The sequence below is a fragment of the Ursus maritimus genome, unplaced genomic scaffold, assembly GCF_017311325.1.
Source record: "Ursus maritimus isolate PB19 unplaced genomic scaffold, ASM1731132v1 scaffold_15, whole genome shotgun sequence".
In the NCBI taxonomy this organism is placed as follows: Eukaryota; Metazoa; Chordata; class Mammalia; order Carnivora; family Ursidae; genus Ursus; species Ursus maritimus.
This window is the reverse complement of record NW_024423897.1, coordinates 23,232,383-23,253,299: the sequence shown is the minus strand read 5'-3', so window position 1 is coordinate 23,253,299 and position 20,917 is coordinate 23,232,383. Positions and strand designations below refer to the sequence as shown.

General features: G+C 54.6%; 1 protein-coding gene across 6 annotated transcripts in view; it reads left to right on the top strand.

The window, feature by feature from the left end:
- ARHGEF37 (Rho guanine nucleotide exchange factor 37) overlaps window positions 1-8,714 on the top strand; it is a 47,320-nt gene extending 38,606 nt beyond the window's left edge. For 5 of the 6 annotated variants that reach the window (XM_040630424.1, XM_040630423.1, XM_040630422.1 and 2 more), the window contains 3 exons: window positions 1,241-1,436; window positions 3,029-3,186; window positions 5,705-8,714. In XM_040630424.1, the coding sequence (XP_040486358.1) occupies window positions 1,241-1,436; window positions 3,029-3,186; window positions 5,705-5,914 (564 nt within the window). In that variant the 3' untranslated portion in view covers window positions 5,915-8,714. Of the gene's footprint in view, window positions 1-1,240; window positions 1,437-2,902; window positions 3,187-5,704 lie in introns of those variants that run through there. The other variant, XM_040630425.1, reaches the window with a different exon arrangement.
- Window positions 8,715-20,917: the final 12,203 nt, after the last annotated feature.

Here is a 20,917-nt window from a genome sequence, read left to right as displayed (position 1 = left end):
ACAGACTTTGGCTGGCCAAATGCTTTTTTTGGGTAAGGTATTTTTCTCTAAAATAGAAGGAAAGGGTATCTTCGGTGCACTTGAAGGCTGGATCCAGGTAGTATATTTTGGGAGTGGAACAGAAGTAGCTGAAAGAAGGGGGTCCCACAGGGCTACAGAGCTGCGTGAGAGGAACCTGAAACTGTGTTCAGTCACACGTGAAATGTGAAGTGAAGGGTCAGGAGACAGGGCAGGATTCTGGGAAGGGAAAAGGGGGCCCCAGAGACCCAGAGAGACAAGGAAGGAAGCCCATCAGAGCTGGCCCATGGAGGTGGCCTGCGCACCTGGCTGGCAGGCAGAGAGGGCCAAGGCCATCAGGGATGCAGGCCTCTCCGAGGATGGTGGACTCCTCCTTGGGCTGCAGCCATCCCCCCCCTTCCCTCCCACACCGAGGCTGCCCCAGCCAGAGGTCCCATGGCAGGTGGGGGGTGGCTTTGTTTTACAAAAAGAGGGCAGTCACCCCTGAGTCTCTTCTTGGTGATACTTTTGCTGGAAGCAATGAACAAGAAAACAAAGGCAATGCCAGGAGATTTTTGGATGCATGGAAAGTGCCACTGAGTCATTCTTCCCAGCTGCATGGCAGTTTCCATCAAGGCAAAGCTGTGTTCTCTGTTTCTATTACCCCATTCACAAGGCTCACTGTGCCTTATAAACAGTAGGTGCTCAATAAATACTTGTGGAATAAAAGGTAGCACTCCCTTCCTTCACGCGTGAGGGAGGGTCTGCACACATCGCCCTGTGCCGGCTGTCCAAGCGGCCACACGAGTCAGGCCTGGTGCCCGCGGGAAGCTCAGGGGCCTGCTCGTTCAGGCTGAAAGACCTGTGCCAGGCTTTCTCTTTCTCCTGTGGGATAATTTAGCCTGAGGCTGTGGCCAGAATTTAGGGCCCCATCCTAGAGTTCTGTAACTGAGAACTTTTGGAACCTGAGCAGTTTAGAAAAATCCAAGACGTTTAGAGCTAGGAGGAATTTTAGATGTTAAATTAGAGGGTTTTTGGCGGGTTTTTTGCGATCCCTTTGGATCCTAGGAGTGTGTTCTTGTGGTCCAGCCATCTGTTAGTGAGGAGGCTTGCCCGTTGGCCGCAGAGGTGGGATCGGCGCAGGACTCCGGCTGTCAGCGCGTGGGCACACACTGGCGCCCGCTTTGACACGCCAGCTCAGGCACCTGTGTCTCTCTTTGTCCCCCCCCCACCCCCCACCCAGCCACTCCTTCCAGGGGCTGAACGTCAGGTGCAGGCTCTCTTGAGCAGGTATGGCCCCGAAAAGCTGTACCAGGTGACAAGCAACGTCAGCGGGGCTGGGACTCTGGACCTGACACTGCTGCGGGGCCAAATTGTGGCTCTCCTTCAAAACAAGGACACCAAAGGCAACAGCAGCCGCTGGCTGGTGGATACCGGGGGTACGTGGGGCTTCATGGGCTCTTCCCCTCCCTCTGGGGAAACCCCCCAACAGGAACCAGCGGAGATCGGGGTGTGGGCAGGGGTCTGGCTGTGCAAATCCGGGATGGGAACGGACACAGGTGAAAATGCAGGGCTTGGGGCACAGCCAGCTTAGTGTGGCCCGTGACATGCCAAAGAGGAAGTGACTCTTATATTGCTACATCTGTTATCAAGCATGTATTATGTGCCTTGGGGACCTCACAGACCATTGGGGTAGACAGAGATGTGTGGAGGGAGCTCCAGCATCACCGTGAAAGATGTAGATACACGGAGAGCTTGGATCCCAGCTACAGGGAAGGCCTCCAGCATCCAGAACAAGGGACGTGTGATCCTGACTCCCATGCACTGGCCCGACCTTTGGATGGGCTGCTCAGGTCCAGGTGCCCCAGTGTTACTGGGCAGGAGGCGGGTGGCACCTTGAACCCAAGAGGAGATGGCCCAGCAGTGTCTTCCAAAAAGGGGCCTGTGGCCCCCAAGATGAGGGTCACACAGGGTTATTGGGAGGAGATCCACAGACAGTTTTTCCTCTTCAGACAGTTTACTATAATTGTTACTGAAGTATTTTTCTGCGTATGAGAAAAACCATTCGTAGTACGGTATGTACGTAGTACGTAAACCCATGATTTTTTTCCTATTATTGATAGCACAGGTCTTAAGTTTTAAAAAGCGAGTCTATCAAAAAATTAAGTATGTGACTCTTGATCTCAGCTCAGGTCTTGATCTCAGGGTCACGAGTTCAAGCCCACATTGAGCCTACTTTTAAAAAAAAGTTAAGAAAATGGTACAGATCCAGCAGAAACCGTGAAAGGGCAGTCTCATGACTCAGGTTGACAAACAGCTGAATGGGGATTCAAGCTGGCTGCTGGGGTCAAGAGGACTGAGTTTGGATCCCAGGCCTGCCACTTTACTAACTGTGTGATCTCAGAGGAGTTACAGAGCCTCTCTGAGCTCCGGTGGCTTGGCCATCAAATGGAGACAATGGTACTGACCTGGAGGGTTGATGTGAAGACTGGACAATCGAATGCCAGTTCCAGCACCTAGCAAGCTCTCGGGAGGTGCTGGCCATGTGCAGTGATAGTGACCAGAACAGTACTGGGATAGTTGTTCATGAGCAGGAACCGGGGGCACTCAGCGAAGAGAAAGGCAGTTTCTGCCGCCTGGAGAAAGCCGTCCTGGGTGAGGAAGCAGCTCTACTATAGGCCTCCACTCAAGGGGGAGGGGACCCGTGGGCCCAGCACCAGGAAAGCAGTGTTCATACCAGCCCGAGGAAGAACTTCTTATCCCTATCAAAGCTGTTCAAAGCAGAGTGACTTGCCTTGGTAGGGAATGAGCTCCCTGTCACTGGGGGTGTACAAGTAGAAGCTGGAAACAGGGAGTGTGGGTGCTTTAGGGGTGGGTTTGTGAGGTTCCTGGATGATCTTTTCAGGTCCTCTTTAGTGCTGGGAGGCTGTGCTGGAGGCATTCGCATCCGTGAATGGTGCTGACTTCCTCTACAACTAAAAGACATGGAAAGGGTGGTCCGCAGCCAGATAACGTTCTGCATGTCCTGTAGGACACCGAGGGTATGTGCCAGCTGGCAAACTGGAGCTGTACCGCGTCATCCCCAGTCAGGAGGAGGTCAAAGGGCAGGAGTGGCCTCACAAGGACTCCCGTCACCTAACACCAGAGCCCACCCCAGCCCCCGTCCCCTCTGTCCCAGCGGTGACCCAGGTGAGTCTGGGAGAGGGGTGGGGTTTGCCTCCCCATGGCCGCCTGGAGTGGGGCTTTGATTTTCCTCCTATTTGAAGAGGCTACCGTCGTCCTGTGAGGCCAGGGCCCTGGTCAGTGGCCACAACAGTGTCCTGGTCAGGAGTGGGCCTGGAAAAGGAGCCTCATCCTTGCCACATCAATAAACCCTTGTTCCCAATCAACAGGGCAAGTGGGATTCATTCATTCATTCATTCAGTACTTGCCCAACAGTGTGTGAGATGAGAGCTAGAATAATGAGCAAGAGTAAATCTTGGTCCCTGCCTTCCTCAGATTTATAATCTGGGGGTGGGGAAAACAGCAATTAATAAAATAATCATGTGAATCATTGTCAAGTTAGAGCAGTGATAAGCGCCAGAGCCCTAGGTGTGGGAGAGGTTTAGGAAAGGCTTTTCTAAGAAGAACGATGCTTTTTCTCAGATTTGAAGGGTGAGCAGGGATTAATTGGAGAAAGGGAGTGTGCCGGGGTGTGGATGGGAACAGCTCCCCAGAAAGCATGCATAGTGAACGCAAAGGCGCCAGCGTGTGTGTGTGTGTGTGTGTGTGTGTGTGTGTGTGTGTACACAAAGCAGGGGCACGTGAGGAACTGAATGAAGGGTAGGGGTGTGGTGCTGTTACGTGAGCAGGGCCAAGCCGGCAGGGCCTGGTGGCCTTGGCAAGGGTGTCAGCCTTCGCTTCAGAGCAGTGGGAAACCTACATGCGTGTTCACAGCAGCGTTATTCATAATTGCCAGAAAGTAGAAACAACCGAAACGTCCATCAGCAGATGAATGGATAAGCAAAACGTGGCATGTCCATACAGTGGCATATTACTCCTCTATAAAAAAGAAGGAAGGGCCAGCACATGCTGTCACATGCAGTTCTGTACAAAAGGCCACGTGCTGTATGACTCTGTGTATATGAAATGTCCAGACCAGGCAAACGGGTAGAGACGGGAAGTAGATCAGTGTTTGGCAGGGGCTTGGGGGGCGGTGGGGGGGGGTGTTGGGAAGGGACTGCTGTCTCGTATGGGGTTTCTTTTTGAGGGGATGGAAATGTTCTGGAATTAGTAATGATGGTTGCAGCCTTTGAACCTATTAAAAATGAATTGTATACTTTGAAAAGATGACTGTTACGGTATTTGAATTCTGTCTCAAAACAAACAAAGCGATGGGAAGACATCGAAGGGTTTGGCTTTGCTAGGATGGAGTCTTCGAGGAAGGAGAAGCTTCGTGGGGTCGCTGTGAGGGCTGGATGAGATAGGAAGGCCAGGCCAGGCATTGGGGAACCTCGGTAAGTGGCAGCCACACTCCCAGCTAGAAAAGAGCTTCACAGGTGACAGGTGAGCAGTAGAAAGGGTGGGAGCAGCAACAGGGAACAGCGGCAGGAGCCCAGAGGCTGGTGGGGAGTAGCCCGGGGAGGCCTCGGGCCAGGGAGGAGCCTCATGTGGGCTGCGTGGGGGCTGCGGAGTGGCCCGTGGGATCTGAGCTGTGCGGCTTGTGGCACATCCCGGCAGAGGCTCCGAGGGCCAGTGACTGGAGCGTTAGCTGCAAATGGTGGGTCGGGGCTGCCTCCTACTGGGCGTTCCCGCCTGTCAGCAAAGGACCCGCAAGGAGCTCGCCAGAGGGCCTGGCTCCATCCAGTGTGGGCAGGAACCCTGCTGTGGGCGAGCCCAGCCGTCCCTCTTCCCAGACCCACGAGCTGCTTCCTCTGTTCTTGGGCCCACGCTTGCGGGGTCACCCCAGTCCTCCCCTGCTGCTGCTTGTCCCTGAGGCTTGGCCGCAGTAACACCAGGAGTAGTGCACAGAGTCCGAGCGGCCTGGGTTTCCTGGGCCCTGAGCGCGCACCGGGCACGGGCGTACATCACTCGCTGAATTCCCACAATTTCCTGGAAGGGAGGGTGTTATTACTTCCATTTTGCAGATGATGAAACTGAGGCCAGGGAGGTGAAATAGTAGCCTAGTAAATGCCCTCCCCTCCAGTTTTTTGTCCAGTTCAGTGTCTTTCCCTAAAAATTAACCAAGTCCCCCAATCCCCAGTCTCTACTCCAAGCTGGGAAGTGGGCCTGGGCCGATGACACCCTCAGATCCGGGAGGGTGTTGGAGGAGAGGGTACACGTCCTCTCCTCAGTGGGGTGGCAGCGGTGGACCGAGAGAACCCATTCGGACAGGCCTGGCTTCATTGTCGTGTGATTTTGAATAAGCTCCTTGACTTCTCTGAGTCTCAATTTCCTTATCTGAAAAATGGGGCACATGGAATTACAGAATCGTGCAAGTCAAGCCTGGCTACGGTGCTGGGACAGAGCCGGGCACACAGTCGGTACTGCTGGTGGGAGTGGCAGCAGTCGCCTTCATCTTTAGCATAGAGGACGTCCTTGGGCAGCGGGACCGCCCAGCCGTGGGGACTGAGTCGGGTGGGAGGGAGCAGGATGAACAGCGTCTCTGGGTTGGGTTTGTCTGTCTCCCCACCCTGACCGTTTCCGTGTCACTCCCCATGTGTTTCAGGCGGTGGCAGTGTACCCCTTTGTGGCCAGAAGCAGCCATGAAGTGAGTCTGCAGGCGGGCCAGCTGGTGACTGTTCTGGAGGCCCAGGACAAGAAGGGAAACCCGGAATGGAGCCTCGTGGAAGTGAACGAGCAGAGGGGATATGTGCCTTCCAGCTTCCTGGCCAGGGCCCCGGGCCCAGCTCCGTGGGGCTGGAGTCTGCCCTCCTAGGGTGCCCGCCGTGGAGCCCGCGCTGCCAAGGGACGGGAGGCTTAGATGCTAGGACCCTGAGAGGGACAGGAAGCCAAGAGAAGGTGGGAGTGGAAGAGGAGATCAGGCCGAGGTAGGGTGAAGGGCAGCCCGAAGAGGTGGGTGGGCCTCGCAAGAGTAGCTGGCGTGGGTGAGCATGAACGGCTCCAAGCCAGAACCGCTCGTCAGGTCTGCAGAAAACATGGTTCCCATCTGAAGGGCAACGGCCTGGATGGCACGTCAAGTCGATGAGGACTTGTAGCTTATGGCCCATCTTACCTGTGCTCTCATCCAGCCCTGCCCACCAGAGTGGGTCACCCAGGTGAATGTGACCTGTGTGCGATGGGGTTGTAGGGAGAGGGGCACTGGAGAAGTCCAGAGCTGCCTGGCCTGACAGTTCACTTCCTCCCTGTGGCATCAGGAGACACCCTGCCACACCGGCCGCTGAGTTATCTTGGGCAGTGAACCCTCTGAGAGCCTCTCTAGCAAGAGAGGAGCGGGGGCTTGTGAGGGCAATGGAAAGGTTCTCCGGAGATTCTTGGCTGAGCCTTGGAGCGGGTGTGGCCAGGTCACAGTTGCGGAATGTGTTTAGGCAAATTCAGAGGCTGTTCCGGGAAACGGGAGATTTTGAGGGTGTGTTCAGTGAGGTGTGAGCGGCTATTGCCTGTTACATACTTGTGTTCTCGGGAATAGGGAACAAAGAGCATGCAAATTGCTTAGGCAACTCCGTGCAGCTGATGATTGAAAGCCTGGTGGGTGGGGGAGCTCGCCTGATGGCTTGCTTTCCTGTTTCTGGAAGTCGGGAGCCAGGGGAACCCCCGGTGGTTTCAGGGCCTGGAGGCAGCAGGTGAGTGTGATGTCAGTTGGCTGGAGGGCCTTAGACAGAGGTAACCTCGGTTTTCCCATCCACAGAGACCTGACTCACAGGGTTATGGTGAGAATGGCCTGAGGCTACGGACGGGAAGCTCCTTGTAAATTGTGACGTGTGATGGAAGCGTAGATGGCCATCGGTAGCAGGATGCGCTCTGAGAGTGGTCTCAGGATGGCCCAGCACCCGCGGGCAGAGCTGCAGACGGAAGCGTGCTGCTGCTGCGGGCCCTGCCCAGGCCGTGGCTGACACTGGGAATCAGCACGGTGTCCCTTCCCCTTGGCCCAGGGTCTACCTCAGGAGCCTTCTCCGCACTGCGTTCTAGGTAGCCAGTCTCCGGCACTCGGTGAGATCAAACCCACTGTCATCCCTTTCCAGGACCTGGGAACAGAAGCAGCTCCTGTTGAAGGGAGACCGATCCACGGGGGCCATTTTGGGTGCGGCCGCTGCTGTGTTGTGTTGTCACTATGGCTAAGACACATCTCAAGATTCAGGGAAGCGGGAAAAGGTGGTCCGGCCTGGTCTGTAATACAAATTATACATTTGGGGACAGACCCAAGTTCAAGTGTGGGGGGAAAACCAGTGGTAGTTTAGACTTATTTCCAAGAACTTCTCCGCGGTACTGTAACGGTGGTGCTTAAGGCTGTGAGCGCGGGCTTGGGGAGGGCTTTTAAGAAATAGACACACGCCTGCGTGAGATCTGCACCTCACTCCTCAGCTTGCGAGAGCGGGAAGATGCGTCATGTGAGAGAAACTCCGTCCCCACCGGCCCTGTCCCGGCACCAAATTCACTCTATAAGATGCTCTCGACTCATTTTCCTTTCTCTTTCCTACTCAGATTTCTAATACAAATAGGAGGCCTAGGGGAGCAGATAATAAGATAGGAAATCCATTTGTGGGTTCCTCAGTGCTTACTGAGAGTCTCCCTGTGGGCTAGAACCCCAGCTCAGGCTTCTCAACCTGGCTGCGTGCTGCGGTACATGTGACTGATGCCAGGATCCCCCTCCCCCTGCAGAGACTGTAATGGAGTTGGTCTGGGGTGTGGCCAGGCCCTCAGGAACTCAGAAAGCTCCCCAGGTGCTTCTGGTGTGTCACCAGGGCTGGGGACCTCTGCCCTAGACACGCAGTAGTGGACGAGACAGGCCTGCGGTCGGAAGCGGCCGCCAGCTCTAAGCTAAGTGTGCCCCCTCTGAGTTCTGTCCTAGCTCAGATGTTTGGAACAGGCAGTTTTAGAGGTGGTTTGAAAGAGGACAGCCTGTTCTCTCAGGTCCCAGAATGTATATTTATTACGTGCCATTAAGAGGGACCCGAACAACTGGATGTTCCTGAGGGCAGGAGGGACCCGGAACACACCCGGAACCACACCTGTCTCGCGAGGGGAAAAGGAGTGTCTTCAGTAGCGCACGGGTTGTGGTTTCTTGTAGACCAGGGAGGGAGGTCCAGAGTCACCCACGGCTGAGAAAATGCGTGTCGAGAGGGAGAGAATGGCCTGGATTTTCTGCAGGGGCCTCTGTGTAATGTGCCTTCCCCCTGCCCCCGGATGCCTGGAACTATCGCACTGTGTCCTATGTATTGCGTTGCGGGTCCGCCATGTACCGTATTTGCCAGGGAACCAAACAAGACTGATCCCCAGGGTGGCCCTTGCTCCCCGCCACAGAGTGCGACCTCTTTACCCTTGTGGGCCCAAACCCAGGTTTGAACGTGAGGACAAGGTTACAGTATGGAGGAAGGGTGAATGAACCCCTGCTCACTCTGGGGAGCTCTGGTGGGTCAGTGACATGAGCTGCTGGGAATAAAGGACTTCAAAGATGAAAACGTCTCTGGAGTTCGCGGGCCTGTACCCATCGGACAGTCAGATGCCCCAGAGTGACAGGTGCTCACTGGACACCTGCTGTTCATAAAAATGGGACCTCATTTGTTCATGTGTTCATTTTTTTCTTTTTTTAAAGCTTTTATTTAGTGCACACGCACAAGCAGAGGGGTGGGTGGGGAGAGGCAGAGGGAGAAGCAGACTCCCCCCTGAGCGGGGAGCACAAATCCGAGCTCCATCCCAGGACCCAGAGATCATGACCCAAGCCGAAGGCAGACGCTTAACCGACTGGCGCTAACCACCCAGGTGCCCTCATGTGTTCCTTTGACGAGGGTCTACCACACACCGCTGGCGCCTCCAGGACTTGGCCTTAGCTGCTGGGAAACAGTGGAGGCCCTGTCCTCCCAAAGCCCACAGTCTGGGGAGGCAGACAGACAAGTCAGTAGTGCGTTACATGCAGTGTAAGCGTTAGGAGAGGGCAATGACAGGTGCCACTGGTGCCCAGTGGAGGGGTCAGCCCCTAGCCGACCCTTGGCAGCTAAGGAAGGCTTCCTGAGAGAAGTGAGATCCAAGCTGAGGCTTAATGGGTAACTTGGGTTGGGTGAAGGTGAGAGGGAGGGCACATGCAAAGGCCCAGAGGTACACATAAGCATGTTTCATCAGGGAACCAAAATACCTTAGAGCTAGAACACAGAAGGTGTTAGGTGTCAGGTGTGGTGAGAGAAGACTTAGAGATGACCGCATGGGAAGCAGCTTTGGGTTGTATTTTTTTTTTTTAAGATTTTATTTATTTATTTATTTGACAGAGAGAGAGGCAGCCAGTGAGAGAGGGAACATAAGCAGGGGGAGTGGGAGAGGAAGAAGCAGGCTCCCAGCGGAGAAGCCCAATGTGGGACTCGATCCCAGGACTCTGGGATCACGCCCTGGGCCGAAGGCAGACGCCTAACGACCGAGCCACCCAGGCGCCCCTGGGTTGTATTCTGAGAGCAGTGGGGAGCCACCGAAAGAATTGAAGTAGAGGAATGACATGCCCAGGGTCGTATTTTAGGATGCAAGCTCCAGTTCATTCTAGAATTTCCCCAAGGTTCTGTCACATGGCTCAAGGAATAGATTTTCAATGCATATTACTTACATAAACGTCCCAGAGGGGACTGGAAGCCCGGCCTGCAAGGAATCTCCCCGCCAGCTGGAGAGGCAAGACACACAGGCATCAGGCAGTTACCTGGTACCACAGGGCAGGATGCTGTCAGCCCCAGAGAGGTACTATGGACCAGGCTTGCAGGTGTAAGGTAAGGGGGAGTTGGGGGGCTGAGGTGATCAGGGAGGCTTTTCTGGAGGAGGCAGGGCAGGTGCTGGGCTCTTTGGGATAAGTGGGATTGGGGAAAGCAAAGGGAAAGAGAGGCCTTCTTGGGCCTAGGGAGGTAGCATGGTGGTGTGGAAAGTTGCCCTGCTCTTGGCCTTAGAAATCCTGAGTTCAAGGCCTGCTTGACCACAGAGAAGTAGCAAATGCTCTTATCATGGTTTCTGCATGTGAAGAAGTGTAATGAGGGTCCCCAGCCTGCCCTGTCCTCTGAAAGTACTCGTTGTAGAGTCCTGGCTTATCCCAACGAGCCACTGGCTCCCTCGCCGGGACCTAGCTTCCAGCGTGGAAGTCATTGTAGGGCTCGTTGTGGTAGGACAGAGCCTAAAGTACCCTGGACCGGGGTTATGGAAAGAACAGGATTGCACTCCTGGCAACATCAGGAAGAACAGTTTACCTCAACAATCCATTCACTTAACCCTTGCCCATCTTTTTCCTTAGTGGCAATTTCCGAATTTACCTTTTCTGTGTGATCTGGAAGACGGTGCGATTCCTGTTCTCACAGGGGGGTGAGAGGATTAAATAGAACAGTCAGTGTGAATGGGCACCGATGACCCATCAAGGAGCCTCACTGCCATTTCCATGATGGAAAGTGTGAGCTGTGGCCACCAGGTGGCAGCAGGGCTCTACCGGTCTGCTGAGGGTCCGCCTGAAATGCCTGTGGGGCTGGCTGGGCAGGGGGCGCAGTGGAGCTGAGGGACCAGGTGAAAGACATTAGGGAGTGGTGGGGTCTGCGTTGGACCAGAGCACTCATCCACAGTCCAAAGGAGCTAGTAGCTTCCTGGCTCCAACCAACATTCCACATCAAAATGAGGGCCCAGTGGTGCCAGACATTCTGATTTTTCAAGAGAAGCCAGAAACCAGGGTTTTGTCTGTATTTAAGATTTTATTTACTTATTTGAGAGAGAGGGGAGAAAAAGAGTATGAGCAGGGAGGGATACAGGGAGAGGGAGAAGCAAACTCCCCACTGAGCAGGGAGCCCTACGAGGGGCTCAGTCCCGGGACCCTGGATCCCAGGCAGATGCTCAACTGACTGAGCCACCCAGGTGCCCCGTTTGTATTTTTTGATGTGAAATCTGTGTGGGGATTGTGTGGGCCACAGCAGGCTTCCCCTTTGTAGCTTCTGGCTGAGTGGGCAGGCGTACTGTTGTGGGTGGACAGTCTCCTCTGAAGAACTCATTTCATATCTTTCTATTTCCTGTGAAAGGCCTTTATGTTTTTCTACTTTACTCAGACACGAATCCCCCTTCTTTGGGTCTCTGGGTGCGCTGTTTCCTTTTATGCTAATGTTACTGTTGCCATCTTCAAACTTTCATTGGCTTGTGGGCCGTGTTTTCTGACCCGCCCATGAGGATGTCCGTGGTACTTATCCCACAAAGCTCTTTTAAGGATAAGAGAGATACTGATATGAAATCACTTACCCTGGCACTGGCACATTCGTGCTCAATAACCACAGTTATCATTCTTATGGGGACCTTAGCAGAGATGGCCTGACATGTGGAGGAAGATTCACAGGGCCTGTCTTTCTTCCTGTACGTGGGAGGGTGACAAGGCCTGCTACTCCCCTATGTAGAGGAAGACCCTTGATCCTGGCTCCCGAGGGCTGCAGTTGGGCACAGCCCTTCCCTCAGAGGCTGCTGTCACACCCCAAAGGCACTGCTGGAACTTTCCGTGCTCTGCCATCCATGGTGCTGCCAGGCTGGGTCAGATGCACAGGTTTCCCACCCAGGGCAGTGCTCGCGGACAGAAGCGGCCCGGATGCTCCCGCCTCTCTCCAACAGCAGCGCTTTCTGCTGTCTGCTGCTCCTGGACAAGTCAGACGGGCACTCAGGCCACAGTCAGGCCCCCGATACTGCCAGAGCAGGGACTCTGGTTCTAGGCTCAGGGCCCTCTGCACCCAGGAACGCCAGGGGACCCAGCAGCTCGGGGGACGCCAGGAGCAGACTAGGGAGCAAAAATCTGTGCTCACGGGCTCGGACTTGCGGCCGGGCTCAGGAGGCCTGGCTGCTGCTGTTCGGTTACTACGGACGCCTCAGGCAGCCCCCGTGTTGCCAGCACCTCTCCGGGTGGTTCTGGGTTCCCCGTCCTGGGCCCATCTGCCTGTCGTCAGGAGTCTGGGCATCCTCAGAGCCTGTGAGTGGAAAGAGAGATCTACACAGTGGCCACAGGTTTGGGACAGCCGTGAGCCCCGGGGGGCTCAGGCCAGAGCAGGTGCGGGAGTTGCAGCCATCCCTTCGGGGCAGCTCACGTCTCCAGAGGTTGGTCATGTGCCTGCTCGCCCTCACGTGCATCCCCTGGCCCGCTCTGCTCTGTCCTGTGGGGAGCACATTTCCCACCCCACCCCCACCCTCTGGTTTCCCGGCGGGAGGGAGGAGGGGAGAACCCAAGGTATTTCAGGCAGCATCTCTCCTTGTGGCTGGTCTCTGTGGTTCCAGTCCCACGGGACAGCCCCTCCCTTGTGGTCCCCAGTCCCCCTGGACAGGCCTGGCTGTGCTGCCAGTTCCTGTCGGGTAGCTTCCGATACTGGACACTTGTAACACTGCCTGTCCTCTGTGTGTCTCCTGCCTAAGGACTGGAGCGTCTGTTTGCTGTTGCTAGTCTTTGGGGTGCTTCTTGGGTCTTCTTGCACCTGTGTAGCCTCCTCCCTATATTAAATTTTTCTGTTCAAAATGCAGAGTGGGTCTCCTTCTGACTGGCCAGTGACGGATACACGGCTCAGTAGCTAGGGGTGCAGGCGGGGACTGGGCAGGGGAAATATGGGGCTCCCAGGTGCTCCCGCCCCTCAGGCTGCCCAGCCCTCAGGGAGGACAGGGACCAGGACCAGGACCATCACGGTCCGGCCCTCGTACCTGGCTCTCTTCAGAGTGTCCTCAGCAGCAGACAGCAGCTGAGTGGGTGATGCGGCTGGGTCCGTGGCGGTGGGAATCTGCTGGGCCGCCCCTAGTCCTGGCCCGCTGAGGCTGTTCCTGCAGGGCCCTGAGCAGACGAAGACCCACAGGCCGCTGTGGGAGAGCAAAGCCGGGCTATGGGCAGGAGAGGGTCACCTCCCTCCAGCCACCGTGCCTGGAGTCCGGCCTTGGCGCCGGAGGGGCAGTGAGCCCCAAGCCAGGGAGGTAGGAAGTGGAGGTGGGGCTCGTGGCCAGGGAAGAGGCCGCTCACCTTGATTCTGGGTCTCAGTGCTTCTGGGTGTGTCAGCAGAGCCTCTGGCCTGGGGAAAGACCAGGGTGTGAATAGTAATCACCGCAGCCGCTCATGACTCTCAGGGCTGCTGGAGGGTTCCATGAGGGAATCCATTTGACATGATTAATTCGGGGCCTGGCACCTAGCAAGCTCTCAAGCGCTGCAGGCTAAACACATACAAACAAACACACACACACACACACACACCTCACCAGCAGCCAGCACTGAAGAACTCATTCTGCAGGCATTTCACGAGACACGCTGGTGTCCTAGTTAGGATTGAGCCCCAAGCTCCTCCCCTGGGACAGAGCCAGGGCTGGGAGCACAGATCCCGCTGCCAGGGCAAGGAAGAAGGTTGAGTCGGGTGAAGGAGTCGTGAGGTTGGGAGGGCACACTCCCGGGGGATGTGCGGGAGGCTGCAGGTATGCAGCAGGCCCTCGGAGCCTCCATGGGGCACTTGAGGACAGCGATCTCCTAGCCTCCGGGCAGGAAAGAGATCAAGGTCAGGTCGGGGGAGGGGGGTGGTCAGTAAGGGCCCAGTCTTTGGGTGGAGGTTCAAGTCCCAGGCCATGGGGACTCAGGGATCAGGCCCGATAAGGATACAAAGATCCTGGCAGGAGACAGGACGAAGAGCTGGGCTTAAGGTCAGAAGCTTGCAGCACCCGGGACCTGATGTTGAAGCCTGGGGTCCAGAGCTGCTTGAAACCCTTCTCTGTCTAGGTCAGAACTGGACCTAGCGAGCATGGTAGACTGGACCAAGGAGAAAGAGGTGGTGGCAGTCAAGGGCCCAGGCTTCCTGTTGCAAAATGCCTGAGTTCAAATCCTGCCTCGACACTTAGCATCTGTGTGACCTCTGCGAACAAGTTACTCCATCCCTCTAAAACCTCACTTTCCTCTTTGTGGGCAGATAAGGAAATGGTCCTACCTCAAAGGGTTGTTGGGATGTTGACACGGGATAAGGCATGGAAGCATCTGGCACTGTATCTGATGATGCGCTGTCTTGAGTACTTAATAAATGATAGATCCCTGAGCACACGAGCCACCCCCTCCATGGGATCTCTTCCAAGCTTGGCAAGCGGTGACTCTGCGCCCAAGTGTTCGTTTCTCTGGGCTTACACTCCCTGTGCCTTCACCTTTCCTCTAATGTCTATGTTCCTGACCTTTCACCACCTCAAACTCTCAAAATTACCCCCTCACTATGTGAGCTCTTTCAAAACTGAAAACAAGTGAATGTCATAAGAGGCCAAAGGTCGTTCCCCTGGGAAGGTAACTGGAACCACATCCTCAGATACTCTCTGGTGATTGGAGTCGGCCATTTTGAATTACTCCATGCTCGGGGTAGGCTTCCCCAGCAGGCACGGGTGCCGTGACGGATAGCCTTGCCGGTACAGCCCACGTGGGCGAGTATGCCTTCCCCTGACTTTTCTTCAAATTCCTAAATGTTTTTACCTCAAATTCTTTTGCACACCCCTCCTCCCCACCCCCCAAAAAAAGCTATGGGACAGAACAGCAAGCATAAAATAAAAATATAAGCATAATGATACACACACACACACACACACACACACACACACACACACAATTTAGGAAAAATCTCAACATCCATCTTCTTCTTTACCACACCCCTGGCCACCTCCCAGGACAGAGATTCCAAGCAATGGCACAGCACTTGGGAATCACGCGTCCCCGCCCCCACCTGGAGAGTCCCAGCCACCAGCCAAACGCTCTCCGCTCTCCGTGCAGATTTCCTTTCTGCAGTCCTATTGCAATGATAATGTGCTTTTTGTTAATGTATCACCACATGCAGGTACCATGTTACTTTAAATACAATTGAATATGGAATTTGAATTCTATCACTTCCTCCCCAAGAGACTGTCATACTTCTTTGCCTCCTTATGAGGTAGAGCAGCGACAAATGCCTAGCCTGCCCCGGCCACCCCAAAGCCCACAACCTTCTCCTCTCAGCTAATGGCACCACCACCCCACTGAGTTGCCCAATACCTGGTATTCCCCCTGCTTCCTCTCTTCCTCTCAGCCCCTCACATTCCCCCTCTCAGCGAGGCCAGTCCACCTTCCTGCAGTCCCTCCACTTCCGGGCTCCACCGCCTGCGCTCCAGGTGACACAGCGGCTCCTGGACCCCTACACGGGTCTCCCAACGGCCACCCCGTTCCCACCCTCATCTTTCACCTCAGCCCACTCTCCACAGAGCAGTCTGAGTGATTCTTCAAAAAAGTAAATTAGACAATGTCATGTCCCTGCTTAAAACTGAACAAAGTCCCAACTCCTTACTCTGACCTGAAAGGCCGGGTGTGATGGGCCCCTGCCTCCTTCCCGCCGCACCACAGACCACCCTCCCCTTTGATGGCTGCACCAGGCCGCACTTGCTTCCCCTCTTTCTATTTCTCAATTACTCGAGGCTCGTTCCTGACTCAGGGCCTCTGCACTGGCCCTTCCCTTCTGGGGCCGCTCTTCCCCCCAGTCTGCCCACAGCCTAGCTTCCTGCCAGGAAGGGCAGCTCCTCAGTGAGGCCTTTGCTGAGCTCTCTGTCTGGGGTGGCCTCCAACCCTTCACCCCGACCCCGTCACTCACTCCTGCATCACCCCGTCTTACCGTCATTACAGACTCCATCACTCCCTCTTATTTTCTTGTGTGTGTTTGTTGTCTGAGTCCCTCCCATTAGAAAGTAAGTTCCTTGGGGCGCCTGGCTCGCTCAGTCTGTAGAGCACATGGCTCTTGATCTCAGGGTTGGAAGTTCGAGCCCCATGTTGGGTGTAGAGATTACTTAAAAATTTTTTAAAAATCTTTAAAAAAGAAAGTAAGTCCCTCAAAGGTAGGGATTTTATCCGCCTTATTCAATCCTAAATTAAAATACATGTTAGTATGTCCCAAATGGGATATACTTATACTGAAGCTATTTGTGTTTATATGCAAATACAATGTAACTAGGTGCCTGAAATTTTAGCTGGTAGTCCTACTTGAGGCCCATGGTCCCACATCTTGGGAACATGGTCCCGTGAGAATGAAGCTGGCCCGTGAAGGGAAGAGAGAAAACGCACAGGGATTTGCCAAGGGCCACATGGATGTTAAGAACAAAGCAGATTCCGCACCTAGCTTCATCGGACTCCCAGTCCAGTCTGTGTGCCAGGTACTCAGCCTCTGACCTACCGAGAATCCCCACAGAGCATGGATCTCCCAAAGTCACCCACTTTTCACCACCCCCACGCCACTGAACACCGCCATCTTGGGGCTCCACAGGCGCTCACCTGCCATCTTGCCACGGCCTCTGCTTGTGGCTCTGCCCTCCAGTTCCTCCTGCCTTCCCTCCCTTTTTCACAAGGCCGCTGCCAGGGCCAGCTTTCAGAAACACAGATCTGAATCCAGGCTTTGTGAGTTCCTTCCCGGGTAGGTTCCCAACTGTGGCTTCATGGTTTGGCCCCTGTTTATCCCTTCCCCACCTCGACCTCTGCACTCTGGCTGAACTGGGTACGTTGCCCTGCGCTCTAGGGCCTCCTTTGCACTCTCTCTTTCATCGGAATGATCGACCCTTCCTTTCCCCATTCCCCTTCACCCTGCTAAGTCGTTCTTCAAGTCTCAGTGACACGTCACTTCCTCCATGAAGACTTCCTTGATTGGTTCAGGTGCTTCTCCCATGTGTACCTCTAACTGGGGTCCTTCCCCTTCTCTGTTGAAATTGCCTCTTTACTGCAGGGTCTCTCCCACTGGGTCAGCTCCACGAGGCCAGAGGCTGTGTCCGCCTATTCGCACTGACCCCTGGAGCCTGGCAAAGTGTCCTACAGGGTTGGTGCTCAGTGTGAAGCTGGGGAATGAACGAGGCTTCCCTGAGGACGTGCTGGTCTAGTACACTGAGCGCCACGCTCAGTTTGCTGGCACACAGTAGGCTCCCAGTACATACCTGTTGAACGGGGCCAGATGAGTGAATGAAGCACCGTGGCTCAACTCCACCCCCTTCGCTCCCCGGCCCAAGGCACGCTGGATCTGTTCACCTCCGTGCTTTGCAGTCTCTGGCGGAATAAAAGGGATCTCAACTCCTGGTTTGAATACTGTGGGGTTTTGAGTAGCAAAAAGAAAGAATGCTCCTTCAACAAGAAGAGTTTCAGGCCATCGAAGCCTTTCTTCTTGGCGAAGGGAGGAGGGAGAGAAAGGGCCGCAGCCCCGTTTCCGAATGGCCTTAATTGGCCCCGAACTGACTAATAAAGTGTGAAATTGGCTTCATCCTCCACCACGTCGCCCCAGCCAGTGTGTCCCTGAGGCATCTCCCTCTGCTACAACGGATGACACACCGTCTCCAGCCCCTCTGTCCCCGGCAGGCAGGAGGGTCATCACGCCCACGCAGCCGCACAGCCCGTGAGGATCTTTGGCCTCGGGCCAGGAGAGGCTTTCAAAGCCAGAAGCATCTGATGTGGCATGTCTGACGCACCTTCTCAGCCAGCCCCTGGCCTCTCCTGGCCCGATTTGCTCCGCGAGCACACCGGCTCCTACCGCAGGTGCGGGGGCTGGAGGGGGCCCACTGCATTAGGTGAGCTCTTTGAGACGCTCCTCTAACCCCCTCCCCCTCCCATTGCATCAAATGCAGGGCTGCAGAATCAGAGCCAAAGGGACCTCAGAGAGCAAAGAAACTGGGGAGCTCAGGGAAGCCCCTGGGGTGCCTCAGGGGATGCTTGGGTAATAACCAGAGGCTTCCAAACCCCTCCTTCCACTAGGAAAGGGCCATTTTTGGGTCAACCTTGTTTATTGGCTCCCCTTTAAGAGTTCCTAGGAAGAAAGGGATTCCATGACTCTCATTAAAGTCCTAAAACCAGCAATCTATCCAGCAGTCATTCACAAACCTGTCCGTGAATCCGAATCAAGTGGGTGACTTGGTCAGAAATACGGATTCTGAGCCTTGTAGCATGTTTGTCCACTCAGCACCCATTCTCTCTTCCCCCGAGGAGAGCCTCTATGTCCCCTTAGAGAGCCATCCCTGACCCCCATGTAAGCCTGTGTGGTTTGGGTGGAGACCCCTCTGGGTCTCCAGGGGCGAGCATGCTCCCTAGCCAATCACAGGCCGTGGTCAGCCCAGGGTCAAAGCCTGGCTGCTCTGGCAGCCCCAGGATTTCGGCAGAGCTCTAGGGGAAGAGATGCTCTCCTTTCTCAGAGGCCCCAGGCTGTAGCTGTCAGTTTGGAACGGCTAGCCAAGACTAAAGCCAACACAGAGGCAGACCATGATGACAAGCGATCGGAGAGAGACAGGCAAACGTCCCTAGTGACATGTTAGGAGCACCTGGATCCAGCCAGGTCTGAAATTTATCCTCCTGGACTCTTCATATACATGAGCCAATAAATTGCCTTTTTTTTTTTTTTTTTTTTTTTTGCTTTAGCCAGTTTGAGTTGGGATTTCTGCTGCTTGCAACAGAAAGTCCTAACTATGACATAGACCCCCATCTCAGATCTACTGAATCATGAGCTCCCTGGATGGATTCCAGGAATCCAGATTTTTCAAAAGGCTTCTAAAGGAATTCTGATAAAGTGTTACCACCTTGTAAGTCATTGTTTGGACCTCATTGAGATCCTGGTCCAGTGATGCACAGATAGAAGTGATCCTTCCAGAAAGAACCCTTGTAATTGTATGTCAGAATGGTATACGTGTTCTCAGTCCTCACCACACCTCACCACACCCCATTTTACAGACGAAAATACTAACGCTATATTCTTTCTTTTAAAGATTTTATTTATTTATTGAAGAGAGAGAGCATGAGAGAGAGAACATGAGAAGCGGGGAGGGGCAGAGGGAGAGAGAAGCAGACTCCCTGTTGAGCAGGGAGCACCATGCAGGACTCAATCCCAGGACCCTGGGATCATGACCGGCAGACACACTGAGCCACCCAGGTGCCCTACACTACATTCTAAGATGCCAAAGTAGGATGGATCCAGGGTTGGTTAATTTGGTGATTCAGTGTCATAATCAAGAATTCACCTTCTTTGCATTTTTCTGTTCTGTCCTCTTCTTGTGTCAGCTGACCTTCAGGCAGGCTTTCTTCTTGGTTACAATAGCTGCTACACTTGAAGACATGACAACGGGGGCGGGGGAAGGGGGGGAAGTGGGGGGCGCCTGGGTGGCTCAGTCTGTTAAGTGTCTGCCTTCCGCTCAGGTCATGTTCCCGGGGTCCTGGGATCGAACCCCAGGCTGGGCTCCCTGTTCATCAGGGGGCCCCTTTGTCCCTCTGCCCCTCCTCCCCTTGTGCTCTTTCTCTCGCTCTCTCAAATAAATAAAATGTTCAAAAAAGAAAAAACGACAACCAAACACATGACAACGACCAGCATAGGTGGACCGTCTGTTTCTTCCTCTGTGGGTCCTTTGATCTGTGAAAAAAAATGGTTCCCCAAAGACCCCTCCTATCATTGGTCAGAATTGCATCACATGTTTTTACCTCGTCCAGTCGTTGGCAAGAGGGGTGGGAGCATCACGAAGGGCGTGGACCAATCGCGATTCACCCTGAAGCTGGGCTGAGAGGACGTCCCTGAGCAATACAGGGGTCTTCCAGAAGGAAGGAAGGGGACGGAGGGTGTTGAGCAGGGTCTGTCACACAATTTCTCTCCTGCTCCCTGGGTTTCCCTCCCTGATTCTAAGTCCAGAATGCTCCAGAATGCTCCAGAAGCATTTGTCTTTTCATTAGGCATGGTCCTTGCAGTCAGGTCCATTTTCAAGGTTCAAAATCCTCCACATGGCTTCCTCGTCCATTCTTCCAGTCCTCTCCTGCAGCCAGTAAGACGTCCTGAGGAAACACAGGACTTTCCCTCCAGCATCCAGAGCGGCTCTGCCCGGCATTATTTCCCTCGCTTTCTGCTGGATGGACACCAGTTGGCTGGGGTGCTGGGAGGACGGATTCTGCATGTGTGCTCGTGGGCAAGTGCTATTGCCTGCCCGCCCCCATTTCCCCTGCTGCTAATTACAGAATACACATTGTTCCTTAGGGACCCACACTCTCCCAATCCCAAGCCGTGTGGTGTAAGCCATGCTGATCCTCGTGCTAACCCCAGCTCTTAGGACGCCTCTTCCCCGGCGTCCTGGGGCAGGAGACTCAGGCCTGTCCAATCACCGTATTCAATGCCTCTTGCCACAGGACTCGATTTAGGATGGGCAGTAACCCCAGTCTGCTCCAGGACAGTCAATTCCTGGACCTTGGGCTCCAGCTCTTGAGGTGAGAGACATTTTATTTCCGCCAGAGCTGTGGAGCTGCAAGTTTTCAGCCACCATTTTGCAACCTCTTAGGGGAAAGCTGGCCTGAGAATGGAGCCAGCTAGCACCGGGCAGAGAGCTGGAGACCAAGAGACCCGAAGCTGCTGGATCCAACTGGGCCGGGGGCCAGACAACCCTGTACATCTCGCTTTCCTTTCTTGGTCAACCTGGTCTCAGTGGGCATTCTGCCCCTCGTAATCAAAAAACCGCTCATATAGCATGTGTTTTTGAAAAGCTGAACTGTGCTCGCCTTTGGCTGAGTCATATGTGTGTAAAGGGGAGTAATGGGAGATGAAGTTGGGAAATTCGGTCAGAGACATCGTGGCATGGGGCCCTGAAGACGTTGAGACGGGCCACCCAGCCCCTGTGACCACTGGGGGATGCAGGATCTCCCAAGGCCAGGGGGTCCTAGGAGTTGCCAAACAGGCTAAGCTTGACCCTCGGCATCAGGTTAATGTTTTTGCAGCTGCCGATAAAGTAGGATTCTTGACCTGCACAGGATGCATCCTCCAGGCCCACTTTCACCAGG